The 24,252-nt window shown below is 46.0% G+C and overlaps 1 protein-coding gene across 1 annotated transcript; it reads left to right on the top strand.

The window, feature by feature from the left end:
- Positions 1 to 10,985: 10,985 nt before the first annotated feature.
- On the top strand, positions 10,986 to 24,234 carry LOC106567354 (serine--tRNA ligase, cytoplasmic). The gene is made up of 11 exons (XM_014136498.2): positions 10,986 to 11,223; positions 14,304 to 14,374; positions 14,558 to 14,638; positions 14,759 to 14,917; positions 15,102 to 15,245; positions 15,367 to 15,522; positions 17,990 to 18,211; positions 18,443 to 18,572; positions 22,703 to 22,860; positions 22,997 to 23,126; positions 23,338 to 24,234. Exons 1-11 carry the CDS (start codon positions 11,088 to 11,090, stop codon positions 23,490 to 23,492), a joined length of 1,542 nt encoding a protein of 513 aa, XP_013991973.1. The 5' UTR covers positions 10,986 to 11,087; the 3' UTR covers positions 23,493 to 24,234.
- The last annotated feature ends 18 nt before the right edge of the window (positions 24,235 to 24,252 follow it).

Raw genomic sequence — 24,252 nt, 5'->3', positions numbered from 1 at the left:
TATGGCAAGAACAGCTTAAATGAGTTTCTTAAAATGCAGTTGCAAAAACCATCATGCGCTATGATGAAACTGATGATTCCAAATATGAGATTTTTTGTTCCAACCGCCGTGTCTTGGTGAGATGCAGAGTAGGTGAACGGATGATCTACGCATGTGTGGTTCCCACCGTGAAGCATGGAGGAGGTGGTGTGATGGTGTGGGGGTGCTTTGCTGCTGACACTGTCTGATTTATTTGGAATTCAAGGCACACTTAACCGCCATGGCTACCCCAGCATTCTGTAGCGATACGTCATCCCATCTAGTTTGCACTTAGTCCCACTATCATTTGATTTTGAACAGGACAATGACCCAAAACAAACCTCCAGGCTGTGTGATGGAGTGCTGCATCAGATGACCTGGCCTCCATAATCACCCGACTTCAACCCAATTGAGATGGTTTGGGATGAGTTTGACCGCAGAGTGAAGGAAAAGCAGCCAACAAGTGGGAACTCCTTCAATACTGTTGGAAAAGCATTTCTCATGAACCTGGTTGAGACATTGCCAAGAGTGTTCAAAGCTGTCATCAAGGCAAAGGGGGGCTACTTTGAAGAATCTAATATACAAAATATATTTTGATTTAACACTTTTTGGTTACTACATGATTCCATATGTGTTATTTCATAGTTTTGATGTCTTCACAATGTAGAAAATAGTAAAAATAAAGAAAAACCCTGAAATGAGTATGTGTGTCCAAACTTTTTTCTGGAACTGTAAGTGCCTTTGAACGGGGTATGGTAGTAGGTGCTAGGCACATCGGTTTGAGTGTGTCAAGAACTGCAACGCCGCTGGGTTTTTCACGCTCAAGTGTTCCTAATGTTTTGTACACTCAGTGTATAGTTAATCAATCTAATGCAACATCTACAGCCCCTTTTCTATTTCATTCATTTTGTATTTCCATTATGTTCTGTTGCCTCTAGAGATAATTTGACATCAAATCTTTTAGGGAAAGGAGTTTGTGAGTGATAGAAAGAGGGAGTGAGTGAGTGAATGAGTGAGGAAAAGTGTGAATGCGTGATTTTTTTGTTCATGCACTTTTTGTGTTGTATTTTGTATTGCTTATAATTTATCAATACATTTTGCTTGCTTTGAATGTTTAATTTATTTTCAAATATTAATAGCATATGTTTTACAAATCCTTTACGTATTTTTTGTATGGAAAAGATAATGTGTGACAACGTTCAGGTAACCGTAGCAAATTATTTATTTAAAAAGAAACTGAATGACTTAAACTACTTTTTAAATAAGTTACTACTTACTTTAGCTTGTAGTTTTTTACACCAGTAATTTTACTTCTACTTGAATTTCATTAAAGCTCAGTAAGTCCCAAATAAAATATCACATTTTCTTTTATTGTTTAATATATCTTGAAATTGATAAAGGAAAGCAAAATTTGCCATTTATGTCAATTCAAAGTGATAAAAATATATATTTTTATGAGTTATAAATACAGCAGATTTGTTTACAAATTTGCAGGTCAGATTTCTCCAGGTAATTATGATGCATAGGCCAATTGATCATTTTTATCACACGTGTTGTATCTGTTGCGCTGATGCATCCATGACTACAGCAACACCAACAATACAAATATGCCTATCTATATCCCTATCATCATAAACACGACTCATTATAAATGAGAGTTGAGTGATACAGAGTAAAAGTGTAATTTAGCTGACAAATGGGTGTGGTAACAGTTCAAATTGGCTCCTAACTGTCAGTTTGTATGCCTACACTTTTTTGGGATGTGGTCCGCTATAAATCCCACAGAAGAATGATAATAATGAAAGCCTGTGCAAGCTGTCTACTGGTAAGTCAAAGCCAGTGTAAGTTGGAGGGAGGCGCTATAGGAGGATGGGCTCATTGTAATGGCTGGAACGGAGTCAAATGTGGTTTCCATATGTTTGATGTGTTTGATACTGTTCCATTTATTCCATTCCAGCTAATACAATGAGCCCTTCCTCATATAGCTCCTCCCACCAACTAGTTAGCTAGCTAGCTAATTTCACTGGCTATCAAACAGCTGTCAACAGATTATCACATGCAAAATGTATCAGACTGTAATGAGTGCGCTGGGAGGCGGGAAGCAAGTACAGGGAGTGAGTGCTTTAATAAATAAACGCAACATAATACAAAATAAGAAACACGAACAACGCACAGACATGACACAGGAACAGAAACAATAACGCCTGGGGAATGAACCAAAGGGAGTGATATATATAGGGAGTCCAGGTGAGTCTGATGACACGCAGCTGCGCGTAACGATGGTGACAGGCGTGCGCCATAACGAGCAGCCTGGTGACCTAGAGGCCGGAGAGGGAGCACAGGTGACACAGACCCAGATGCAGACAGTTTGAATCACAGATGTTAATTACAAAACGGGGCAGGCAAATGACAGGTCAAGGGCAGGCAAAGGTCAGTAATCCAGGGCAGTGTCAGTAAAGGTACAGAATGGCAGACAGGCTCAGGGTCAGTAAAGGTACAGAATGGTCAGAAATCCAGAAAACAGGAGACAAAGGGCTGTGAGACGGGTTTAATTCTAGATACATGGGAAAGTGGGATGTATATGGGATGTATACGGAGAGTGCGGGGCAACAGAAGGCGTACAGCAGAGGGGCTAAGGACCTTAGAGATGGGGAAAGGGCCGATAAAACGGTGGGAAAGTTTTCAGGACTTCACCCGGAGGAGCAGATCCCGAGTGGACAGCCATACACTCTGCCCGAGACGATAGTGGGGAGCAGGGGTCCGGTGGCAGTCCGCCTGTCGCCAATACCTGGAGGTGTTCTTGAGGAGGGTGGACCGGACTCTCTTCCAGGTATGGCAACAGCGGCAGACGAACATCTGGGCAGAGGGTATGCGGACCTCTTCCTCTTGCTCAGGGAAGAGAGGAGGCTGATAACCCATGGAACACTCGAACGGCGAGAGACCAGTGGCCGAGCAGGGAAGGGTGTTGTGTGTGTATTCCACCCACACAAGTTGCTGGCTCCAGGCGGTGGGCTTGGCGAAGACGAGGCAACAAAAACTCGTCTCCAGGTCCTGATTGGCTCGCTCTGACTGGCCGTTAGATTGGGGGTGAAAACCGGAGGACAAGCTGGCCAATGCCCCAATGAGGGTGCAAAACACCTTCCAGAACCGAGACGAGAACTGAGTTCCTTGGCTGAGGGAAGCTTGGGAAGGGGAATGAAATGGGCGGTTTTGGAAAACCTGTCCACCACTGTGAGGATAGTGGTATTGACATCTGATGGAGGGAGACCCGTGACGAAGTCCAGGGATATATGGGACCAGGGGCACTGAGGAATGGGAAGAGGTTGAAGGAGGCCAGCCGGAGCTTGCAGAGTCATATTCTGGAAACACACAGTGCAGGCAGCGACAAATCCGGAGACGTCGGGAACCAAGGTTGGCCACCAAAAACGTCATAGTACAAAGCCCAGGATCCGACGGGAGCCAGAATGGCAGGCTAGTCGGGAGGAATGAGCCCATTCCAGCACCGGGGAACGGGCTGAGTCCGGGACAAACATTCAGTTAGCCCCCCAATCGAGTGAATAGCAGGGCCCATCGAGCTTGCCTGGAGTTGAGGCCGCTTGGCGGTGTGGAGATATTCAAGGTTCTTGTGATCTGTCCATACTATGAATGGGTGTTCCGCCCCCTCTAATCAGTGCCTCCCCTCCTCCAACTCCATCTTCACCGTGAGTAGTTCTCGGTTACCCGCGTCGTAATTCTTTTCCATGATTTTGAGACTGAGAGAGGACGACGCAGGGATGCAGCTTTTGGGCAATTGGAGGTGTCCAGACTTGTGGCAGCGAGGCAGTCTTGTGTGCATCTTGCATATGCAATGTCCACAGGAAATGTAACATTGCCCATGCAATGCAAGTATGGGAGGTATGAATACCATGCACTACATCACCTATAGGCTCACCAGACAACAACCTCTGTCATACAACCTCTGATTATTGTTCAGCCATATGGTCAAGTGCTGCAAAGAAAGACCTAGTTAAGCTGCAGCTGGCCCAGAACAGAGCCACACTTCATTGTAATCAGAGGGCTAATATTAATACTATGCATGCGTGTCTCTCTTGGCTGAGAGTTGAGGAAAGACTGACTGCTCACTTCTTGTTTTTATAAGAAACAATGTATTGGAAATTCCAAATTGTTTGCATAGTCAACACACAGCTCTGACACAAACACTTACTCCACCAGACATGCCACAAGGGGTATTTTCACAGTCCCCGGGTCCAGAACAAATTCAAGGAAACATACAATATTATACAGAGCCATGAGTGCACAGAACTCCCTTCCTTCCATCTTATATAGCACAAGTGAACAGCAAACTTGTTTTAAAAAAACAAATAAAGCAACACCTCATGGCACAACGCCTCTCCCCCATGTGACCTACTTGTTGTGTGTATGTACTGACATGTATGTGTAACTGATAGATGCACACACACACTACATGTTCATGTTTAAAAAGTATTTTTTTGGTCTGTAATGTATTTTTTGTTATGTGTCGGATCCCAATAAGACTAGCTATTGCCGTTGGCTAATGGGGATCCTAATAAATTAAATCAAATACAGTTGTTCTTAACATGTTATTTATGTTTTTCCCCATCTAGGCTGATGGATTTGTGCAGAAACTACCAAATGGGTTCAGGTGGGTGTTGACAGTTATCCTGACCTTGCCTTTCTGCCAAATAAACCTGTCTGTTCCCCCAGCCTCCTCTACCATAGCAAACAGAAGACAACATGTTAAGCTTGTATTAATTAGGATGTCACAATGTGAAAGGTCATATACTTGACCAGAAAAAAAGTTGGGAGTTTCATCTCCCAGTTGAATGTGGGTCTTTCCACAGTACTTACCATTGGTACTTTTTTTTATTCTCCCCATCACAACAAACAGATATCATGGTACATTTTATATATGTGTTTCATTTTCTCTAAAGGTGCATGAACAGATTATACAAAACACACATTTGTATTTTTCACAATTTTTTTCTTCTGGCAATGTAATGTAATAGAATTTTGACATTGACTATGTTAAACTATGACGGTTTGTCATGGTCATAAATATATATAAAATTATATTTAATTACTGTTGTTCAAATAAACATTACATCAGGAGGCTTATTTAAGCATAGTGTATTTCTTGTTGAAGAGGTCCTGAACCTGCTTTATCAGGTATTTTGTGTCCTGGTGGAGCTTTTATTTTGTCTTGAGCTGATAAACCACAATCTGTTTTCAACAACAACGTTAATTCAGGTAAATTATAAATGAAATGATAATTTTATGTAATAAAATGTTCATTACCATTGAAACGTTCAACAAACCTGTCGTGAATTTTTGTTATTTTTTATAAATTTGCTAAACATTCTAAAATACAGTTTTTGCTTTGTCATTATGGGGTATTGTGTGTAGATTGATGAGGGACATTTTTTAAAATCAATTTTAGAGTGAGGCTATAACTGTCACGTTCTCCAAGATAGCAGGAAAGGGGTAAGTCAGGCGCAGGAGACTGAGGTCCGTTGAACAAACGTTTAATACAGCCCAGAGCAAATACAGCGTCAAGGCAGGGTGCACAGTCAACAAAAGGAAGGAGAATAGCTCCAAACTCCAAATAGACGGGGCGCAGCCCAGCAACCCTAATTCCTATCCAAATACGTTGCGTAATCCAATACATACATAAATCCTGCCCACTACAATAAACGTAACACGAAACAATCCCGCACGAATCCCAAACGAAAACAGACAAACTAAATAAACGAAATACCCCCCCACTAATGACAAACAAGGAACAGGTGCAGACTAAAACAGACATAACCAACAGACACTGAAACATGGATCGGTGGCAGCTAGTAGGCCGGCGACGACGACCGCCGAGCGCCGCTCGACCGGGGAGAGGCGCCACCTTCTGTGGACGTTGTGACAGTATCCCCCCTGACGCGCGGCTCCCACAGCGCGCCGACGCCGGCCTCGGGGACGACCCAGAGGGCGAGGCGCAGGGCGATCCCGGCGGAGGCTGTGGAATCTCTGCAACAGGGCTGGATCCAGAATGTCCCCCACCGGGACCCAGCACCTCTCCTCCGGGCCGTACCCCTCCCAGTCCACGAGGTACTGCAGGGGCCCCACCTGATGTCGGGAATCCAAGATGGACCGGACTGTGTCCAGGGGGGGTGGAGGGACCTCCCGCACCTCAGCGTCCTGCAGCGGACCAGCTACCACCGGCCTGAGGAGAGACACATGAAACGAGGGGTTAATACGGTAATATGAAGGAAGTTGTAACCTATAACACACCTCGTGTTATAGGAAATCGCGGACCCAGCTTCCGGCAGGGCAGGCGGAGGGACAGGATCCGGGTCGAGAGCCAGACTCTGTCCCCCGGTTTGAAAACAGGGGCCTCACTGCGGCGGCGGTCAGCGCTCTCCTTGTGCCGTTCTACAGCTCGTTTAAGGCACTCCTGGACGGCACTCCAGGTCTCCTTCGAGCACTGGACCCATTCCTCCACCGCAGGAGCCACTGTCTGGCTCTGATGCCATGGCACCAGGACCGGCTGGTACCCTAACACCACCTGGAAGTGCGACAGGTTAGTAGACGAGTGGTGCAGAGAGTTCTGCGTCATCTCGGCCCATGGCACGAACCTCGCCCACTCCCCTGGCCGGTCCTGGCAATAGGACCGCAGAAACCTGCCCACATCCTGGTTGATACGTTCCACCTGCCCATTACTCTCGGGGTGGAAACCCGAAGTCAAACTGACCGAGACCCCCAGTCTCTCCATAAACGACCTCCACACCCTGGACGTGAACTGGGGACCCCGATCAGAGACGATGTCCTCGGGCACCCCGTAGTGCCGGAAGACATGCGTAAACAGGGCCTCCGCGGTCTGTAGGGCCGTAGGAAGACCGGGCAAAGGGATCAGACGGCAGGACTTAGAGAACCGATCCACAACGACCAGGATCGTGGTGTTCCCCTGAGAAGGCGGGAGATCCGTAAGGAAAGGTGGGACCACGGTCGCTGTGGAACGGGGAGGGGCTGTAGTTTCCCTCGCGGCAGGTGCCTAGGAGCCTTACACTGGGCGCACACCAAACAGGAAGAGACATAGCGCCTGACATCCTTAACCAAAGTGGGCCACCAGTACTTCCCTTTCAGGCCCCGCACTGTCCGTTCAACACCAGGATGACCCGAGGAGGGTAGAGTGTGCGACCACCGGATCAGACGATCGCGAACACCGAGCGGGACGTACTTCCGAACTGCGGGACACTGAGGTGGAGTGGGTTCAGACTGCCCCGCCCGCTCGATGTCCGCATCCACCTCCCAGACCACTGGTGCCACCAGACAGGAGGCAGGGAGGATGGGAGTAGGATCGATGGTCCGCTCCTCTGTGTCGTGGAGACGCGACAGTGCGTCGGCCTTCAGGTTCCGGGAACCTGGAATGTACGACAGGGTGAATTGAAACCTCGTAAAAAACATGGCCCACCTGGCTTGACGAGGGTTAAGTCTCCTCGCTGCCCGGATGTACTCCAGGTTACGGTGATCAGTCCAGATGAGGAAAGGGTGTCGTGCCCCCTCAAGCCAATGTCTCCACACCTTCAGGGCCTTGACCACGGCTAACAACTTCCGGTCCCCCACATCATAGTTGCGCTCCGCCGGACTCAGCTTCTTAGAAAAGAACGCACAGGGGCGAAGCTTCGGAGGCGCGCCCGAGCGCTGCGACAGCACCGCTCCTTCCCCAGCCTCAGACGCGTCCACCTCCACTATGAATGGCAAAGAGGGGTCCGGATGCTCCAGCACCGGGGCGTCGGTAAACAGAGCCTTCAGACGACTAAAGGCCCTGTCCGCCTCTGCCGACCACCGCAGCCGCACCGGCCCCCCCCTTCATCAGTGAGGTAATGGGAGCCGCCACCTGACCAAAGCCCAGGATAAACCTCCGGTAGTAATTGGCAAACCCCGAGAACCGCTGCACCTTCTTCACCGTGGTAGGAGTCGGCCAATTACGCACGGCTGTAACGCGGTCACATTCCATCACCACCCCGTTGGTGGAAATGCGATATCCCAGAAAAGAGACGGCTCGTTTGGAGAACTCAAATTTCTCAGCCTTGACGTACAGGTCATGCTCCAGCAGCCGCCCAAGCACTTTACGCACCAGAGATACATGCGCGGCGCGTGTGGCGGAGTAGATCAGAATGTCATCGATGTACACCACCACACCCTGACCGAGCAGGTCTCTGAGAACCTCGTCTACAAAGGATTGGAAGACGGCGGGAGCATTCTTTAACCCATACGGCATGACGAGGTACTCATAATGGCCAGATGTGGTACTAAATGCGGTTTTCCACTCGTCTCCAGCTCGGATACGCACCAGGTTATACGCACTCCTGAGATCTAGTTTTGTGAAGAAGCGCGCCCCGTGAAAAGACTCCACTGCTGTAGTGATGAGAGGTAACTGAAACCCACCATGATGGAATTTAGACCTCTATAATCAATGCACGGGCGCAGACCTCCCTTCTTCTTCTTCTTCACAAAAAATAAGCTCGAGGAGACGGGTGACTTAGATGGCCGAATGTATCCCTGTCTCAAGGACTCAGCAACATATGTCTCCATAGCCGCTGTCTCCTCCTGAGACAGAGGATACATGTGACTCCTAGGAAAGGCCGCGTCAGCCTGGAGGTTTATCGCACAATCCCCTCGTTGATGAGGGGGTAATTGAGTCGCCTTCATTTTACTGAAGGCGATAGCGAAATCGGCATATTCAGAGGGAATGTGCACGGTAGAGACTGGGTCTGGACTTTCCACCATGGTCGCACTGATGGAAACTGCTATACACCTGCCTGAGCACTCCCTTGACCACCCCTTAAGAGCCCTCTGCCTCCACGAATTCTTCGGGTTGTGAGTGGCTAGCCAGGGAATTCCCAGTACCACCGGAAATGCCGGGGAATCAATGAGGAACAGGCTGATACATTCCTCATGACCCCCCCCCCCCGCGTCACCATGACCAGTGGCACTGTGACTTCCCTCACTTGGCCGGACCCTAGTGGTCGACTATCTAGGGCGTGCACGGGGAAGGGTTGGTCCAGCTGAACCAGGAGAATCCCTAACTTATTAGCAACCCCACGGTCCATAAAACTCTCAGCTGCGCCTGAATCGACTAGTGCCTTATACTGGAAGTGAGGGGAAAACTCAGGAAAACAAACAGAGGTGTACATGTGGTCGACAGGGGGCTCTGGGCGTGGCTGGTGCTGACTCACCTGGGGGGTCGATGTGGTGCTCTGCCTGCTATCTGAACTCCCGGGTGGACCTCTCCAGCACCGGTCTGCAGTGTGTCCTCTACGACCACAGTGGGTGCAGGAGAGGCCCCCCCCGGTCCTCCTAGCAGCAGCCCCTCCTATCTCCATGGGCATTGGAGCAGGAGGGCTGGGAGGTGGAACAAACAGGCCCCGACTGGAACGCCCCCGGGCAGCCAGCAGGTTGTCCAGCCTGATGGACAAATCGATGAGCTGGTCCAGGGTGGTAGTATTGTCCCTGCAAGCCAGCTCCCGGCGGACGTCCTCACGAAGACTACATCTGTAGTGGTCAATCAGGGCCCGCTCATTCCACCCCGATCCTGCGGCGAGAGTCCGGAAATCCAAGCCAAAGTCCTGAGCGCTCCTCGTCTCCTGCCTCAGGTGGAATAATCGCTCACCTGCCGCCTTGCCCTCCGGGAGATGATCGAATACCGCCCGGGAGCGGCGGGTGAACTCTGGGTAGTCGCCCCTAGCCGAGTCTGGGCCCTCCCAGACTGCGTTGGCCCATTCTAGGGTTCTACCCGTGAGGCATGAGACGAGGACGCTCACCCTCTCTTCATCGGAGGGAGGGGGCCGGACAGTCGCCAGGTACAGATCCAACTGCAGCAAAAACTCCTTGCACCCGGCGGCCACCCCATCGAACTCCCAGGGAGCCATGATCTGGATCCCACTCGTGCTGGGTTCAGTGGGTGCCGGTAGGGGCGCAGGGTGGTGAATCGGCACTGGTGGTGGTGAGGGAGCGACTCTCTCCCAGCTCTCCAAACGGGCCAGCACCTGTTCCATGGCCGTGGCCCGGCGGTGGAGGAGGCTGGCATGTTGGGATACTTGTTCAGCCATGGATGGTGCTTCGGCTCCTGCTGACTCCATCTGGTTGGTGCGGGATTCTGTCACGTTCTCCAAGATAGCAGGAAATGGGTAAGTCAGGCGCAGAAGACTGAGGTCCGTTGAACAAACGTTTAATACAGCCCAGAGCAAATACAGCGTCAAGGCAGGGTGCACAGTCAACAAAAGAAAGGAGAATAGCTCCAAACTCCAAATAGATGGGGCGCAGCCCGGCAACCCCAATTCCTATCCAAATACGTTGCGTAATCCAATACATACATAAATCCTGCCCACTACAATAAACGAAACAATCCCAAACGAAAACAGACAAACTAAATACCCCCCCACTAATGACAAACAAGGAACAGGTGCAGACTAAAACAGACATAACCAACAGACACTGAAACATGGATCGGTGGCAGCTAGTAGGCCGGCGACAACGACCGCCGAGTGCCGCTCGACCGGGGAGAGGCGCCACCTTCTGTGGACGTTGTGACAATAACTTTAAAAAGTCAAGGGGTCTGAATACTTTCCGAATGCACTGGATATTATTCAGCTTGTACTATCTGTGTGTCTCTTCATTGGCCTGGGCTAATGTTTACTTGAATTCAAGACCAGACTGATCTCAATTTGTCAGTGTCAGAGAAGCCACTCATTTTGGTCATTTGTGTCATATAAAAAAGATTCAGCTAATGTCTCTGTCATGTAATAGTATTTTTTCATTATTCTTTTATTTGTTTTCATCAATAATTGATTGCCTTTTCTTGTTGGTACAATACAATTGCCCATTGATAAAAATTATATAGGTTTTGAATGAGTTATCCACATTGCAATGTCTCGTAATGCGGGCTTTTATTTTGAAGGTGTTTTCAATGCCATACGATGTGACGTCATCATTTGGGCTTCTTGCAGAATACTACTAGTCCGGTTAAATCATTGCAGTTGAGGACGCTTAGTATCAGTATGGTGCTCGATTTGGACCAATTTAGAGCCGATAAAGGCGGTGATCCTGAAGTAATCAGAGAGACGCAAAGGAAAAGGTTCAAAGACGTGTCACTTGTGGATAAACTGGTACACGCAGACACAGAATGGAGAAAATGTAAGTTCCGCCTTCTAGCTAGCTATTTGCATTGATTTAATCGGATGCCTGTTGGTGCCCAAATTGTTTGCTAGCTTCGTGTATTAATAAGCGGTACTCAAAAGCCGACCTTGTAGTCACCCAAACAGAAATGGACAAATTCAAGCATGATACGCCAGTTCATGTTTTTAGATCTAGCTTGTTCACTATTCAAATTCTCAGCTATTGCCTAACTAGTTGGTAGCCTGTGCTAGCTAGGTAGCTAACTAGTTAGCCACCGGGAGTTAGTAAATGGCTACGTAGCTAGCCACCTGGGATACAACCAACAATCTCCTTTCCCATGTCTTTAACTAGGCATATCTGACATGTAGTTGATTCATGTTTAACATGGCTAGATAACTAACAATGTATGGGTTAGTAGTTGAACTACCGAGAAACTCAAACGATACGTCCTCCTATTCACACTGACTGTACAATCTGACGCAATCCCCACCCAGTATGTGTAAAACCGATAGGCATCTAAATCTCCCACAGATGTTATTGGGACAAGATGGAAAATTACGTTGCTGCAGATTTGACTGAGTTTTAACATGTAGACTACTCAACTACATTGTTATGGTATGGTGGTCGCTTTAAGGCCAGGCACCACAGGCTAATAGGGATTTTTTTTTCTATACTCTCATCAGGCTGAAACTTTACCAGTTGAAAGTATACAATAATATCTTGTATTTATGTATTCAAAGTTTTATTTTAAAATGTAAGTATGCAAATTAGGCAAATCCTCCTTTAAATATGCGCTCATTTGCATATTACGAGAATTGTCAGACTTTTACAGATCAGTTTATAAAAAATATTGTAATTTCATGGAATTATTATTTTTTAAACGCTGATGGATGCATATTTTGCAGATGTTTACACAAAATTACACCTAAAATCAAAACGACACAAGGTGTGTGTGTGTAATATTTTATTTTAAACACCTCTGTAAAAGTCTGACTATAAGACTTAAGAACCTGTGTGGAATAATGTGACTCTGTCTTTTGAAGACTGAAGGTGTCATTTTGAGAAAATATCCTATTAAAAATAGGCTAATATGCAGTTTTGTGCAAATTCTCATATCACTTTGCCAAATTTGTGTGGCTGTTGAAATGTGTTATTCACCAATGCCTGCCCTGTATGTAAGGCCCTCTTTGAGTTGTTGCTGGTGCCACTTTACTTTCTTGACTGTGTCATGGGACTTGCGCCTAAGCTTGGCACACTCCATTGAAGCAGCATCAGCTCTCACAACTCATCTCTGATTGCTTCCAGTGTCACCAAGGTGCTGTCAACCCACAATTTGTTCATCACATTTGATATAGCAGTGGCTCCTTCATTGAACGTGGCTACTGCCATACTGGCTGCTCTGTCAATGCGGCTTTTGCACACAAAGACAGTTTTGGGGCATCGTGACCATATTACAGAGTTCAGACATTCATTTGCATTCTGGGTTCCTTCGTGCTACATTCTTTTGAGGTTATCATTTGACATCCTATGATATACAGATAGCATTTTCTGTGCAACCTCTTAAAAAATGTATGCCCTTCAAGGTTTTTGACAGGGTGGATCTTCATTTTCTATGGCTCGCTGGTACCAGCACAAATGCACACATCCTGTAGTTGGAAGGGAATCCTCTCTTGTGGATACATGAATGTCTATGATGGTATCCTCCTTCAGCAACTCTGCTATGTCTGGGTCTATATCTGCATATGCTCTTCTAATTATCTTTGCAGCACTTTCCATTTACTGTAGCCCTCTCTGAATCTGCAACTAAAGTGGGGGGGAGTACTTATTATGTATGTCAACATTAGTCATAACTGCAGGACTAAATATCCGCATGTTACCCTATGTAAATATTAGCATATTTACTTTATATAAAGCTAATTTCTCACTAATCACATTAGGCTACAGCCCTATGACACTGTAGGCCTATGTGACAGTCTCACTGTATAGTTAGGTTTTCCTGTCACTCACTTTTATTCACTTTGAATACATTTTGCTGGCGCAAGGAAATAAATATTATTTATACACAGCAAGTCACCTGACAATGGGCTACTCTCCCTTTTTTAAGTCCAAATTCGTGGGCTAGATGAACCATCCTCACATTTTTATCAAATGCCACATCTCCCCTGGAGCACTCCTGCAGCCTGGACAGAATTACAGAATCCCTGGTTGGTGGGGTCTATGGTGATTTCCAGTCCAGTGTTTAGACACTTAGGGCAGATCAAATCAGGTACAAATTGGTTTATTTGTGACGTGGAATTAAAGCCGCTGCTGTCTGGTTGATCGCTGCTAGTTGTCATCTTTACCTCAACTAATTTGCGCCTGGATGCGCTGTCGCCGGCTACCTCCTTTTCCTCTACATGTATTGCCACTGCCTCGATCGGACGATCAGGCAATTTTCTTTTTTCATTCACAGCTTTTCTCGCATTGGCTAACATATCGCCTATTTTTATTCACATACTGTAGGTATATTCTTCAAGATTACATTTTTTTTCTCTCTTTACGTGGATTCTTCGCGGGAGATATTTTCAAACAAGGAAGTGATGAGGCATTTTAACCAATCAGGTTGTCGTAAAGGGCCTTAACGCCACTAACCAATCCGATGTCAGGATTTGACTCATCTTTCAGCACAAAGTACTACGCCTAGAAAGGATATAGTCATGTATGGACTAGCTAATGATATATCCTGGAAAACAAGCTTTTGAATTATATATATATATATATATATATGGAGAGTTTGAAAAATAGCGTTTGAAGTTCTACATGAAACATGCTATCAAGAACGACATTCATGGTACGTGTGGTTGACGGAGTTGGGATACAAATAAAGTGTTTATATACATTATTGGCAATTTTATGTGTACATTTTATTACAGTATATAAGTTATACTTACAAAATCTGACAATGTTTAAATGGAAGCAAAATCCCAATTTTTGCCTATAGTGTCTGGCCTTAATGTCTCCTGTCAGTGTCCCTAACGTCATAATGTTAGCTACCTGCCATGGCACACACCATTATTGATGCATGTAATGTTGACCCTTGTCTTTTCAATGCTCACCAGGTCGTTTTACTGCCGACAACCTCAACAAGGCAAAGAATTTATGCAGCAAAACCGTTGGAGAGAAAATGAAGGTATAGAGGACATCCTGTGATGCTGGTGAACAATCCAGCCACCCCTCGGTCTTTACATAACCTAATGTTACATGGCTACCTGTCGTCGTCCCCCCCCCCCATTCTGAAAGCATGTTCTATTCTATGTGCAGATAGTGTTTCTTTCTAACCGTTCACCCTGTTCTGGGGCTTTTCTGTATACAGAAGAAAGAGCCAATTGGGGAGGATGATTCTCTCCCAGACGACGCCCAGAACTTGGAGGCCCTAACAGCAGACACACTAGCGGTAGGTCAACTCGCTAGCTAGCACTTCATCTATATGCTGATTGACGTCTTTATGGAAGATTCTATTGGACTTGTGGGTCCCATACCATGAGTATTTTTCATTTCTCTTTCCTCCCTCTAGCCCCTCACGGTCACCCAGATCAAGAAGGTCCGTCTGCTTGTGGATGAGGCAGTGCAGAAATCTGACAGTGAGAGGGTAAAGCTGGAGGAGGAGCGCTTTCAATACCTGCGAGAGATCGGAAACCTCTTGCATCCATCTGTGCCCATAAGTAATGATGAGGTGAGTGTCAAGGAATTGTAATTCCCATCACCAGCAATAAGGAGGTGGATGGAAGTAAACATTGCTTCTGGAGGAAAACACTAAATCCGGTGTCTTGTCCGCTGTCTCTGTCTCATGCATTTTGTTTTGCCTCTTTTTGTTTACTTTTCAACTCTCTAATTTCCCTCTGCTATCTCCCTGGCAGGATGCTGATAACAAAGTGGAGCGCACTTGGGGAGACTGTACTGTGCAGAAGAAGTATTCCCACGTGGACCTGGTAGTCATGATCGATGGCTACGACGGAGAGAAAGGAGCTATAGTGGCAGGGAGCCGTGGCTACTTCCTCAAGGCAAGTTCTTAGTCACACACTGTCACATGTAGCCAATACTCACAGGCCGATTCAAACCAGGTGTAATTCCATTCAACTATGATCATTATCCTTACTGACTCTTCCCTTTTTCTGTTTTTAGGGGCCACTAGTTTTCCTGGAGCAGGCATTGATCAACTATGCTCTGCGGATGCTCCACAGCAAGAACTACCAAATGCTCTACACCCCCTTCTTCATGAGGAAAGAAGTCATGCAGGAGGTGGCCCAGCTCAGCCAGTTTGATGATGAACTTTACAAGGTATGATGTATTTCAAATTAATCTTCCTTCCATTTCTATTGCAGGATAGGGCTGATGTGCAATTTTTCTTCATGGCTCTTAGCTTTAATGTTTACACAAAGATGTAGATTTGATGTTCATTTTGTTAGAGAGCATCTAGTCATCGCAGCAGTGGGTGGCGCAGCAGTGTGTGATGCAGGGCTACTAATTTCTCTTAAGTGGAGACTTTCGCTTTTCTCTCTCACCTCATCTCCTCATTTGAGTTCCATACTTGTCCACTCAAGCAAAACATTGTTGCCAACTATTGCCCACCAGGTGCCCTTGGAGAGTTCCTCAATGAGCTAATTTCCTGACGATGGCTCACCGCTCGTCGTACTTGGCAACTTCAACCTCCCAAAGTCTGCCTTAGATTCACTTCTTTCCAACTGTATTTTGCCTCTTTTGACCTCGCCCTTTCCCAAAAAGGAGGAATATTTAACTTCCCGGAGGACCGATTATCCTTTCGTTCTCTACCTTCTCTTCTTCTCTGTGTTGCTAAAGCCACTTTCTATCACTCTAAATTTCAAGCTTCTGCCTCTAACCCTAGGAAACTCTTTTCTACTTTCTCCTCCCTCCATAATCCTCCACCCCCTCCCTCTCTGCGGACGACTTTGTCAACCACTTTGAAAAGAAGGTTGACATCCGCTCCTCATTCACCCCAGCCTATTGAGTCCATTGGTCCCACTCACACAGAATTACGCTATGCCTTGACTTCTTTCTTCCCTCTCTCTCCATATGAAATCCTGTGACTAGTGAGGTCTGGTCGCTCGACCCCATCCCCTCTCTTCGCCAGACGATCTCTTGAGACCACCTCACTTCCCTCATCAATTCATCCCTGACCACTGAATGTGTCCCCCCTCTCTTCAAAATGGCCCGAGTCGCTCCCCTCAATAAACCAACACTCAACTCCTCTGACGTCAACTATAGAACCTTTTTTCTTTTCTTTCCAAAACACTTGAGCGTGCGGTCTCTGACCAGCTCTGTCACTATCTTTCTCAGAATGATCTTCTTGACCCTAACCAGTCAGGTTTAAAGACGGGTCACTCAAGCAAGACTGCTCTTTGTGGTACGGAGGCTCTCCGCACTGCCAAAGCTGACTCACTTTCTCCTCTGTTCTCATGTCCTAGATCTATCCGCTGCCTTCGATGCCATGAACCATCAGATCCTCCTCTCAGGGCTGGGTGTCTCAGGCTCTGCACACTCTTGGATTGCATTCTACCTGACAGTGCTCTCTTACCAAAGACCTTTCCATCACGGTTGACAACTCCACGGGTCCCCCCCCCAGAATGCAAAGAACCTTGGCGTGACCCTGGACAACACCCTGTCATTCTCTGCAAACGTCAAAGCAGTGACTCGCTCCTGCAGGTTCATGCTCTAAAACATCCGTAGAGTACGACCCTGCCTCACATCTGGACTACTACAACTCACTGTTGGCTGGGCTCCCCGCTTGTACCATCAAACCCCTGCAACTTATCCAGAACGCTGCAGCCCACCGGGTTCAACCCTTCTGAGTTTTCCCATGTTACCCCACTCCTCCACTGGCTTCCAGTCGAAGCTCACATCCACTACAAGACCATGGTACTTGCCTACAGAGCTGCAAGAGGAACTGCCCCTCCCTACCTTCAGGCTATGCTCAAACCCTACACTCCAACCCGGGGACTCCAGCTCTCACCCCTACGGGAGGGCAGCTCCCGCTCAGCCCAGTCAAAGCTTTTCTCTGTCCTGGCACCTTAATGGTGGAACCAGATTCCCCCTGAAGCTAAGACAGTCTCTGACCATCTTCTGAAAACATATGAAACCCTACCTCTTCAAAGAGTATCTTAAATATACTTATATCCCACAGCCTCACCCCACCCCCTTTTATTTAGGAGATTTTATTTACTGTGATGTGTGGCTGGCCCACTTAGCACAGTAATCTTAAGATACCGTAATTTCCGGACTGTTGAGCGCACCTGAATATAAGCCGCACCCACTGAATTTAAAAAAATATATATTGTTTTGAACATAAATATGCCGCACGTCTATAAGCCGCAAGTGCCTACCGGTACATTGAAACAAATGAACTTTACACAGGCTTTAATGAAACACGGCTTGTAACAAAAAATAAATAGGCTTTAACGAAACACGGCTTGTAACAAAACAAAAATTTGCAGTAAACAGTAGCCTACCAAGAAAGTCATTGGTCACTATCTTCCTCCTGTGCACTGAAACCTCTGAAGTCATCTCCTTTCAAAAAAAATTGTAAGCGGGAAAAATCTATATTAGCCGCGTCATTGTTTAAGCCGCGAAGTTCAAAGCGTGGGGAAAAAGTTGCGGCTTAGTCTGGAAATTACGGTAGCTAACTAAGTCGCTCTGGATAAGAGTGTCTGTTAAATGACAAATGTAAAATATGCTGATATTTTAAAAAATTATAATAATTCACTCTGTGCCCTCCCTGCTTGTCTCTCAGGTGATTGGGAAGAGCAGTGAGAAGTCTGAGGACACGGCCATTGACGAGAAGTATCTGATTGCTACCTCGGAGCAGCCTATTGCAGCCTTCTTGAGAGACGAATGGCTGAAGCCAGAGGAGCTGCCCATTCGCTACGCTGGCCTCTCCACCTGCTTCAGACAAGAAGTGGGCTCCCATGGCCGTGACACCCGAGGCATCTTCAGGGTGCACCAGTTTGAGAAGGTCAGTGGACATTTTCTCGAAGTAGACATGGGTGTGTCATGGTCAATGCAGAAAAGGCCACAGCTTTGGAGTACATTGCATTTTATAGGCCTAATTGAAGGATGAAGTCATGTTATTGATCATTTACACATCATGACAAGCGATGCACATTTTTCAGAGGAGAACATAGTTTTTTTTAATAGGGCCTCAGCTAATGATTGCCAAATACTAATCAATACTCTCTCCATTCAGATTGAGCAGTTTGTATTTGCCTCTCCTCATGACAACAAGTCCTGGGAGATGATGGATGAGATGATTGGAACTGCTGAGGAGTTCTACCAGACACTAGGGATCCCCTACCGCATCGTCAACATAGTCTCAGGTAGGTGCTGCAGATAGTTCTACCCAACACACCTGTTCCTCTGTGGAACGGCGATGTAATGATCACTGGCCAATTCCATACGAGATTGGCCAAAAGATATGTTTTGAATCTTTCTGAAATTAAATCCATAGATGTCCTTTGGGGTAAGGATGCCTAGCAGATCTTTTGAAGTCTGTATCCAAAATGATTATTGAGAAATAATTTATTAAAGTTTGGAAATGTGACATTTTGACCATTCCCAGGGCTTCTGTGAGACACTACAACAATGATTATGTAGCTGCTACAAAGCCAGTCATTTGAAACCTTACCGTCTCCACTGAAATATACAGTGCCTTCGGAAAGAATTCAGACCCCTTGACTTTTTCCACATTGTTATAAAATTGATTCAATATTTTTTTCCCCCACATCAATCTACATACAATACCCCATAATGACAAAGCGAAGACAGGTTTTTAGAAAATGTTCATTTATAAAAACATACCTTATTCAGACCCTTTGCTATGAGACTTGAAATTGAGCTCAGGTGCATCCTGTTTCCATTGATCATCCTGGAGATGTATCTTCAAGTTGATTGGAGTCCACCTGTGGTAAATTCAGTTGAGTGGACATGATTTGGAAAGGCACGCACACACACACCTGTCTATATGAGGTCCCTCAGTTGGCAGTGCATGTCAGAGCAAAAACCAAGCCATGAGGTCGAAGGAATTGTCCGTAGAGCTCCGAGACAGGATTGTGTCAAGGTGCAGATCTGGGGAAGGGTATCAAAATGTCTGCAGCGTTTAAGGTCCCCAAGAACAGTGGCATCCATCATTCTTAAATGGAATAAGTTTGGAACCTCCCAAGACTCTTCCTAGAGCTGGCCACCTAGCCAAACTGAGCAATCGGGGGAGAAGGGCCTTGGTCAGATAGGTGACCATGAACGATATTCACCCTGACAGATGGAAAACAGTGCTGCTCATGCTCCCAGGTGATATTTATTAACAACGTTTCGACCCTTAGGTCTTCATTAGGCATCCATATCCCAGGTGGGTGTGGAAGGTCCTATACAGTGCCTTGCAAAAGTATTCATCCCCCTTGGTGTTTTTCATATTTTGTTACATTACAACCTGTAATTTCAGTAGATTTTTATTTGCATTTCATGTAATGGACATACACAAAATAGTCCAAATTATTGAAGTGAAACGAAAAGAGAATTGTTAGAATTTTTTTTACTGAAAAATGGTGCGTGCATATGTATTCACCCCCTTTGCTAGGAAGCTCCTAAATAAGATCTGGTGCAACCAATTACCTTCAGAAGTCACATAATTTGTTGAAGTCCACCTGTGTGTAATCTATTTGTCACATGATCTCTCTGTGTATTGTGGTAAACCGTGGGGTGTTGGGTTGAGCGTGCAGAGATTGACAGAGACAGGGAGGCTTTAGTCAGAAAAATAACTTTGCTTAAGACAGAAAATAAATGTATCAAAGAAATAACTTAGGTTTTGCTCGGTCTTCCTTCTCGCTCTTAACTGGTGTCCGTCGTGCTCCTTTTATTTAGCCTCCACGGCTGGTTGGCACTTCTCTAATTACCTCCACTTAGCTGTCCGTGTCGGGATGCCCAGCTCCCGTATTCCCAGCAGAGGGAGCCAACATCGCCTCACGTACCTCTCCTCTATTACCATCCCCCAGGGTAGACCTCCTGGAATACCACAGTGTGTTTTTTTTATATATATATATCACACACACATCTCCCTCTGTTCTGAAAGGCCCCAGAGTCTGCAACACCACCAAGCAAGCGGCAACATGAAGACCAAAGACCTCTCCAAACAGGTCAGGGACAAAGTTGTGGAGAAGTACAGATCAGGGTTAGCTTATAAAAAAAAATCACAACTTTGAACATCCCATGGAGCACCATTGAATTCATTATTAAAAAATGGAAAGAATATGGCACCACAACAAACCTGCCAAGAGAGGGCCGCCCACCAAAACTCACAGACCAGGCAAGGAGGGGCATTAATCAGAGAGGCAACAAAGAGACCAAAGATGACCCTGAAGGAGCTGCAAAGCTCCACAGCAGAGATTGGAGTATCTGTCCATAGGACCACTTTAAGCCGTACACTCCACAGAGCTGGGCATTACGGAAGAGTGGCCAGAAAAAAAACATTGCTTAAAGAAAAAAATAAGGAAACATTTTGCAAAAATAAGCAAACAACGTTTGGTGTTGGCCAAAAGGCATGTGGGAAACTCCCCAAACATATGGAAGAAGGTACTCTGGTCAGTTGGGACTAAAATTTAGCTTTTTGGCCATCAAGGAAAACACTATATCTGGTGCAAACCCAACACCTCATCACCCTGAGAATACCTTCCCCACAGTGAAGCATGGTGGTGGTGGCAGCATCATGCTGTGGGGATGTTTTTCATCGGCAGGGACTGGGGGAAACTGGTCAGAATTGAAGGAATGATGGATGGCGCTAAATGCAGGGAAACTCTTGAGGGGAAACCTGTTTGTCTTCCAGAGATTTGAGACTGGGATGGAGGTTCACCTTCCAGCAGGACAATGACCCTAAGCATATTGCTAAAGCAACACTTGAGTGGTTAAAGGGGCAACATTTAAATATCTTGGCCTAGTCAAAGCCCAGACCTCAATCCAATTGAGAATCTGTGGTATGACTTAAAGATTGCTGTACACCAGTGGAACCTATCCAACTTGAAGGAGCTGGACCAGTTTTGCCTTGAAGAATGGGCAAAAATCCCAGTGGCTAGATGTGCCAAGCTTATAGAGACATACCCCAAGAGACTTGCAGCTGTAATTGCTGCAAAAGGTGGCTCTACAAAGCATTGCCTTTGGGGGGTGAATAGTTAGGCAACAAAATAAGAAAAATGCCAAGGGGGTGAATACATTTGCAAGCCACTGTATATGGGGGCAGTACTCAGTGACATCACCTTCCTGAAACAGGATGTAAAAAAAATATAAATGTAGGACATAGTTTCGTGGTCAGGGAGGTGACCAAGAACCCGATGGTCATTCTGATAGATCTCCTGAGTTCCAGAGTTCCTCTGGAGATGGGAGAACCTTCCAGAAGGACAACCATCTCTGCAGCACTCCACCAATCAGACCTTTATGGTAGAGTGGCCAGACGGAAGCCACTCCTCAGTAAAAAGCACATACAGACCGCTTGAATTTTGCCAAAAGGCACCTAAAGTACTATCACACCATGAGAAACAAGTTTCTCTGGTCTGATGAAACCAAGATTGAACTCTTTGGCCTGAATGCCAAGTGTCACGTCTGGAGGAAACCTGGCACCATCCCTACGGTGAAGCATGGTGGTAGCAGCATCATGCTGTGGGGATGTTTTTCAGCAGCAGGGATTAGGAGTCTAGTCAGGATCGAGGGAAAGATAAACTGCATAAAGTTCACAGATCCTTGACTCAAAACCTGCTCCAGAACGCTCAGGACCTCAGACCGGGGCAAATGATCACCTTCCAACAGGACAATCCTAAGCACACAGCCAAGACAACGCAGTAGTAGCTTCGGGGCAAGTCTCTGAATGTCCTTGAGTGGCCCAGCCAGAGCCTGGACTTAAACCTGATCGAACATCTCTGACGAGACCTGAAAATAGCTGTGCAGTGACGCTCCCCATCCAACCTGACAGAGCTTGAGAGGATCTGCAGAAAAGAATGAGAGAAACTCTCCAAATACAGGTGTGCCAAGCCTGTAGCGTCATATCCAAGAAGACTCAAGGCTGTAATCGCTGCCAAAGGTACCTCAACAAAGTACTAAGTAAAGGGGCTGAATAGTTATGTATATTTGCTATTTAAGTTTCTTTGCTTTGTCATTATGGGTTATTGTGTGTAGAGTAGTCTATTTTAGAATAAGGCTAAACTAACAGTGGGAAAATTCAAGGGGTCTGAATTCTTTCCGAACACGCTGTAAGTAATGTTTGCTCAATAATACAATTTCTTTACCCACTCATGACAATAACCATAACTCATACAAGTTAACTTGATGTTTAATAATAACCTTCACATTTATCCTGTGTGATTTACATTTGACACAAGACATTTCCCATGGGAGCAGTTTTGGAGTGTCTTACTAGCCATGTTTTCTAGCTGGCCTGTCTGAGCCTCGGTGTCTGTCTGCTCCCACCCAGGTGCTCTGAACCATGCAGCCAGTAAGAAGCTGGACTTGGAGGCCTGGTTCCCAGGGTCCGCAGCCTTCAGAGAGCTGGTCTCCTGCTCCAACTGTTTAGACTACCAGGCTCGTCGGCTGCGTATCCGCTACGGACAGACCAAAAAGATGATGGACAAGGTGAGAGTACCCAGTCTTTCGCATAGAAAATCCTCCCATTATAAAATTGATAGTTCTGGATTTGCTTCCATAATCAAAAGTTACATTTGAGTGGAGTATTTGAACCAGTTCACATGACTCTTCCTGTGTTCTTTAGGCCGACTATGTGCATATGCTCAACGCAACCATGTGTGCCACCACACGTGTGATGTGTGCTATCCTGGAGACGTACCAGACAGAAGAAGGTATCATTATTCCAGAGGTACTCCGGAACTTCATGCCTCCAGGTGAGCTGCAGTATTTTTTTGTACTTTTTTTTTTTACAGGTTTTGTGAAGGGGCGTGCAATACGTGTGCCATATGCATGGAAGGTAGTGAGAAGAAACAACCATTCATGATCGCAGAGTACTTAAAAATATCTAGATTTTCATTTGATGACTAGTATTGCTATGAAAGCAGTTTGTGTACACTTTCATTCCTATTCTATGCGTTTTCTTAGGTATGACAGAGATGCTGAAGTTTGTAAAGCCTGCCCCTATTGATGTGGAGATGTCCAAGAAGCAGAAGAAACAGCAGGATGGAGGGAAGAAGAAGCAGGGAAGTGGAGACCAGCTCCAGAACCAAGTGGACAACATGTCTGTCCACGATTCCTAGACCCCATCCTTACACTCCCTTCACTCTCACCACATCTGAAAATGGACTGCTCCATCCTATCACCAATACATCTAGCTCATTGTGCTCTGGGTCTAGTGACCAGTCTGTCACTCTCCTCTCCCAGAGATAAGGTTCAGCCTAAAACAGACAGTTGTTATCACGACCCCTTTTCTACTGTATGAACAGAATACATACTGAAAGGTTAATTAAGGGAAAAGCCAAAGTTGTTGCTAGTTAGTGGGAAAGGGGCTGTTAACAGCTTTGGGGCAATAGTAATGTTAGGTCTGCTGCATGCAATTATCGTAACTGTAAGATCCAAATAATATCAAGTCTGAATTCTGTGAAATTTTGTTTGAGGCTTGTTATTGCAAAATGTTTTCAAAGTGATGTGAACAATCAATCAACATCTTGAGTTGGGCACAGCCGTGTCTGTGTAAGATGCTTTTAGTAATACAGTTGCTTTGAAGTTCTTAACTACATTTTAATTGTCTAAATGAATATCGCCACAAATCACACAACTGTCCTCTGTAAATTCAGAAGGGCTCGGGTTATGAGACATCTGGACTCTGTCTTGTTTTGTCTTTTTGTGACACACCGCTCTCCCCAAACTCAATAGGAGTTTTCCTACATTGTTGCTTGAGATCATTTGCTTCTTGTGCTTGTCAGGATAATACGATGTCTGTATGTACTCGCGTAAAACGAGGCATTGAAAAAGTGGCACCACTGTAACAATAAATAATCTCAAAAATGACTTTCCTAG

The sequence above is a fragment of the Salmo salar genome, chromosome ssa13 (genome assembly GCF_905237065.1).
Source record: "Salmo salar chromosome ssa13, Ssal_v3.1, whole genome shotgun sequence".
Lineage (NCBI taxonomy): Eukaryota > Metazoa > Chordata > Actinopteri > Salmoniformes > Salmonidae > Salmo > Salmo salar.
This window is presented reverse-complemented; position numbering and strand designations above follow the sequence as displayed.

What these genes read in the sequence shown, in the direction of transcription:
- LOC106567354 (XM_014136498.2), top strand. Translation starts at nt 11,088, where the DNA reads ATGGTGCTCGATTTGGACCAATTTAGAGCCGATAAAGGCGGTGATCCT. An exon ending in TGCCCATAAGTAATGATGAG is followed by an intron (nt 14,918 to 15,101) that starts GTGAGTGTCAAG and finishes TCTCCCTGGCAG; the next exon opens with GATGCTGATAACAAAGTGGA. An exon ending in CCAAAAAGATGATGGACAAG is followed by an intron (nt 22,861 to 22,996) that starts GTGAGAGTACCC and finishes TGTGTTCTTTAG; the next exon opens with GCCGACTATGTGCATATGCT.